This window comes from Salpingoeca rosetta, assembly GCF_000188695.1.
Source record: "Salpingoeca rosetta unplaced genomic scaffold supercont1.7, whole genome shotgun sequence".
Classification (NCBI taxonomy): domain Eukaryota; class Choanoflagellata; order Craspedida; family Salpingoecidae; genus Salpingoeca; species Salpingoeca rosetta.
Genome location: NW_004754927.1, coordinates 1,632,775 through 1,637,774, shown reverse-complemented (window position 1 = coordinate 1,637,774; position 5,000 = coordinate 1,632,775). Strand labels below are relative to the sequence as shown.

Sequence of the window (5,000 nt, the reverse complement as noted above, 5' to 3'; positions counted from 1 at the left end):
TCAGCCGCTCCGCGCGGTACAGCACGGTGAGCATGTTGGTCAGGCCGTTGTTGCACAGGTAGAAGCTGCGGTCCTGCGGCTGCGTGTCCGGCCGCTGCAGAAACGGAAACACGTGCTGGAAGTACTTGCCAAAGGCAATGTCCAGGTCACGCAGCGTCGCCGTGCACGCGCGCACCAGCACCTCGGGCCGCTCTGCCGGCGACGGTGCCGCTGCCAGCGCGTCCACGCACGCCCACGTGCCGGCCGCAAGCGTGAAGGCGTGTGTCATGGGCACGACTGCAATCATGCGCCGCATGCCCACGCCGGAAATCAGCTCCAGCAGCGTGGCGGCGTGGCGGCGCAGGAAGTGGTGCACGCGCACGTCCTCAAACACGGGGATGACATTGGTGATGAAGGACGTCTCCTGGTCCACGCCACCAGGCACGCGCAGGCGCGCTGCGTCGCCCAACGGTGAGCCGCCGATGCCGCTACCGCCGCTGTTGGCGGCAGCAAACAGCTCGTGCTCGGTCATGTCGGCGACGGTGATGAAGCAGCCGGGGTAGATGTTGTCCACGCGCCACGTCATCGGATCTGGGTAGTCGCCAACCTGGCCTTTGCAGGCCATGCCGACGATGCCAACGGCACGCAGCAGCTCGGGAACCGCCATCTCATGCAAAACACCGCTGCCGTCATCATCATCATCACCATCACCATCGCCATCAGCCTTGAAGAAGGCTGCCAGGTCACGTAGCGCACCCACGGTTGTCTCCTGCGAGATGAACGACACGGCGTGTGTGCTGTCGTCCACCGCGTCCAGCTCGTGAATGCTGCTGGCAATGGCTGCAATTTCCTCGCGCACGGCCCGCGTCATCTCATCACCGGTTGGGCCCTTTGCTGCGCGGCGGGCAAGGCCGCGTGCGTTCTTGGAGGCGTCGGTCTCCCGCAGGTACGCGGCCTGCTGTGCGGCGTTGAGCTGCGACACCCGCTCGTCGTTTGCCAGCTCAAGCAGGCGGTTTACAAGCGACTTCTTGCGCTGCTCAATCTGCCGCTTCAGCTGCCGCAGCCGCATCATCGTGGAAGGCGACGACGCTGTCGTTGCTGTTGTTGTGGTGCTGGCGCCGTTGGCAGCCTGTGCCGCAGCTTCCTCCTCCTCTTGCTGCTGCTGCTTCCTGGTGGCGATGGCGGTGAGCGTGGATTGCAGCTGGTCAAAGTACGCGGCGATTGTCTGCACCTCCTGCTGCGCCTGCGTGGTGTCGAGCACCTTGAGCACGCGGATGTGCGCCATGGCCTGGTCGATCACGGGCGCCATCCACCTGTCAAAGGTGTCTGGCGTGATGGGGTCAGCTTCCTTGATGACGACACGCGTGTCTGCGCTCGCGGCGATGCGCAGCGGCGCTGATGCTGAAGGGAGGGCGCTCAGCCAGAACGAGCACGTGTACGCCACGTCCCCATCGTTGCCCTCGTCGGCCGCATGCGCTTGCGGCTGCTTGCTCTTCTTCTGCTTGGGTTTCTTGTGCTGGTCTGAGGAAGGCAGGGTGAGCAGCATGGAGGCTTGTGGCTCGTCCCAGGGCATGCGCTTGAAGATGGGGCTGCCGTCGTCGCACTGGAGCTCCATGGTCGCGTCCATGCCGTCATCCTGAAACAGGCCGACCACCATGTCCACAAAGTCGCTGTTCGAGCCGGTCCTTGCGTCAAAGTCGATCAGGGACGCCGTGCCGCCGGTGTTGAACTGCAGCACAGCGGAGAGGCCGCGCGTGTCTGGCTGCTGCGAGGAGGTGAAGTAGCGGATGGCCTTGCTGTTGATGACGCGGCCCTGCTTCACGTCTGCGGCGTGTTGGCTGGCGTAGATTGCCGCAGCGTCGCGGTCGCTCATCATGCCGTCCGAGATGGTGAGCACGCGGATGCGCTGGTCTTTGCTCTGCCGCAGCACGTCCAGCAGCGCCATTGTCGCTGGTTTGAAGTTGGTGCAGCCCTGTGCGCGCAGGGGAGAAACGCGCATTCGCTCCACCGTCATCTCTGGCATCACGGCGGTCGTGGTGTCGAAGGCGATCACCGTCGCCCAAGTGTATGAAAGGCGCTCCAGGATGTCGGGCAGCAGCTTGGTGACGATTCGCTTCACTTCGCCGTGCATGGACCCAGAGCGGTCCAGCACAACGACAAACGGTGGCCGTGACGACGATGCCACGCTAGTACCACTGCTGTTGGTGCTGCTGCTGGTCTTGGTGGTGTTGCTGCTGGTTGGTGGCGATTGCCGCAGCTTGGCGAGCTGCTGCTTGCTCAAGTTCAGGTTGCACAAGAACGTGCCGTCCATGTGCCGGTGCGCGTGCACCACAAGCTCATCATCAGCCATCTTGGCCTTGTGCTTTGTGCTTTGTGGAGTGCTCAGGCGTGGATGCTTTGCTGCTTCGAACGAGAACGAGCGATCGATCGAGATCGAGGGTAAATGACAGTCACACATCACGGCTGCCTGCACACTGCCAACCACCACTTCTTGGGGTTGGTTGGTAACCGGCGGACACAGAGTTACATTGTGGCTGAGTCAGCAGTTTTATTGTGCACACGTCAGCGAAAAAACACAAACATCCAAGAAGAAGCAGCAGTTGCCGCGCGCCTCATTTGAACCGGTCCAGTGCTCCGTGCTTGCCACCAGCCCCTGTGTTGTGTTGCGTTGTGTTGTGGTGTGTTGTGTGTAAGGAAGGAAGGCAGGAAAGGGGCAAGTGTCACGACAAGCACGCAAACAAACGAACAAACAAACAAGCAAACCAAGCAACAACTTACGCAGTTCCTTGCGCCGCTGTTCCTTCTCCATGCGTTGCATAATCTGCACCTTCCGCTGGTCGCGGATGTTCTTGTTCTTCGCAAGATACCGCTTCTCCACCTTGCGTTTCCGCGCGCGCTTGCGCTTGGCATCTGCGCTCTGCTCGGCGTTTTTTCCGCCATCATCATCATCATTGTCATCACCAGCATCGCCCTGCATGCGCGACGACACGGGCTTGAGCACCTCCCGCGGATCCAGCGAAATAAGATCGTGCGGAATCTGCACAAACACACCCACACAACAACAACGACAACAACAACAACAACAACAATGAGGCACGTGTCATTGCGTGAGAAAGATGGGACGTGGTCGAGTGAGTGAAGCGAACGTGTGCTCATGCGTATGTGTGTGGTTATGTGTGCGTGTAAGCGTGCTCACGTGGGTGGTTATGTATGGGTGCGAACACACAGTTTTGTGCGAATGTGTGCAAGTTGCGGTGCGCCATCGCATCGATCGCCCATGCCATCAACCAAGAGTCCGCCAGACCTTGTCGAGGAGCTGCTTGACTTCATGCTCGCGGCGCTGCTTGACCGTCTCGTACGGATTCGCCTCGTACGCATCAAAGTTCGGCTCACCAGATCCTGGCAGGTGCGTTGCAGGGCCCCGTGGCATTCGCAGTGAGGCGGAGAGAATGGGGAGGTGGAGAGCACGCGGGAGACGAAGAAAGTTGGGACGTTGTACAGCGAGGTGGACAAGCGTGACACGAAACACAAAGGTGGGGGTCACAAGCATCCGCACGCACACGTGTGCATGCGGATAGTGCTCCAAACACGCGCAAAGCACGCGCAAAGCACGCGCAAACAACCGCACCTGGAACGAGGATGCTGTCGATGCCCTTTTCGTGTCCGGTGACAAGCACATCCTCAAAGGGGCAGAACCGGCAGTCCTGCACAGGCGACGCAGGTATGTCGTGCTGCATGTATGGTGCCCTGGCCTTGTGCTTGTGCGGCTCGCGCCAAATCTGTTCGTGCCAACAACAAAATAACAGCAGTGGATGAAGCCGTTGTTGGTTCGTAAGAACGATGTGTGTGTGTGTGTGTGCGTGTGTGGGTGTGCATGTGTACGTGAGTGTGTGCGTGCATGTGCGCGCGCGCGTGTATGTATGCGCATGTGGACGAGGTTCGCTGTTCTCCCTCTCCACGACCACAACCACAACCACAACCACAACCACAACCACAACCACGACGATAACCACGTCCTTCTCAAGACACTTCTGCTTCCTCCGATCGGACAATGATCTGACCTGAACGTGGGGCCCAAATGCAACGGCCAGGCAGCCGCGAGCACTGAAGTCAAGATATGAGGCAGGGGTTGGCGTGTAGTACGAGTGCAGCTGTTGTTGCGCACGGCAGTCGGTGGAAAATACAACAAGGGGAGCGTGTGTGTGTGTGTTGTGGGGGGGGGATACGGTGAGTAGCTGTTGTGCACGATGTGGGTTGGGCGTAGATAGGGGGAATGAAGCACACACAAACACACACACACACACACAAACACACACACACACACACACAAACACACATACTCCATACTTCATGCAATACATAGCACGCATGCAACTAGCGGGGCACATGTGGTTACGCGTACCGGCTTGTCCTTGAAATTCCGCACGTCCCAGACCTGTGATGTAGAGAAGACGGAACAACACAATCACGCAGCAGCAGCAGCAGCAGCAGCAGCAGCAGCAGCAGCAGCAGCAGCGGCGGCGGCGGCAAACACACAAGTACGCACATGTGAGACATGACACGAATGGCTACACCTCGCATGCGAACACGTACGCATGCTTCTTCTCTCCACATGCAAGAACGCAAGAACGCAAGTGTGCGAATGTGCAAGTTTGCAAGTGTACAATGTGAGCGTGTGTGCAAACCCCCCATCCCCCAACATCTAAACACGCCACGAGCGGCGGTGGCAGCGGGCATCATCACCTTGATCAGGCTGTCGACGCCGGCCGTCACCATCGTGTGGCCCGTGCCATCCACCGCCAACGCTGCAGAAGCAATTCATGCACGAACACACACATACACACGCGCACGAGTGTGAATCAGAATGTTGCAGGAATGCGGACAACCCACATCGATAGCACGCAGCCAAACGCATGCACAAACACACACACACACACACACACACAACAAACAACATACACACACACACACACACACACACACACACACACACACACACACACACACACACACACACACAC

General features: G+C 59.1%; 2 protein-coding genes across 2 annotated transcripts in view; both read right to left on the bottom strand.

Annotated features, from left to right (window-relative positions):
• The window catches only part of PTSG_03387 (uncharacterized protein), a 3,799-nt gene extending 1,357 nt beyond the window's left edge, over positions 1-2,442 (bottom strand). The window contains exon 1 of the mRNA XM_004995916.1: positions 1-2,442. This exon is cut by the window's left edge and continues 1,357 nt beyond it. Coding sequence (XP_004995973.1) covers positions 1-2,437 — 2,437 coding nt within the window. The 5' untranslated portion in view covers positions 2,438-2,442.
• Positions 2,443-2,513: 71 nt separating this feature from the next.
• The window catches only part of PTSG_03386 (uncharacterized protein), a 4,972-nt gene continuing 2,485 nt past the window's right edge, over positions 2,514-5,000 (bottom strand). Inside the window, exons 6-12 of the mRNA XM_004995915.1 lie at positions 4,723-4,784; positions 4,382-4,414; positions 4,041-4,130; positions 3,608-3,758; positions 3,284-3,378; positions 2,758-3,016; positions 2,514-2,632 (exon numbers count right to left, since the gene is read on the bottom strand). Coding sequence (XP_004995972.1) covers positions 2,592-2,632; positions 2,758-3,016; positions 3,284-3,378; positions 3,608-3,758; positions 4,041-4,130; positions 4,382-4,414; positions 4,723-4,784 — 731 coding nt within the window. The 3' untranslated portion in view covers positions 2,514-2,591. The remainder of the gene's footprint in view (positions 2,633-2,757; positions 3,017-3,283; positions 3,379-3,607; positions 3,759-4,040; positions 4,131-4,381; positions 4,415-4,722; positions 4,785-5,000) is intronic.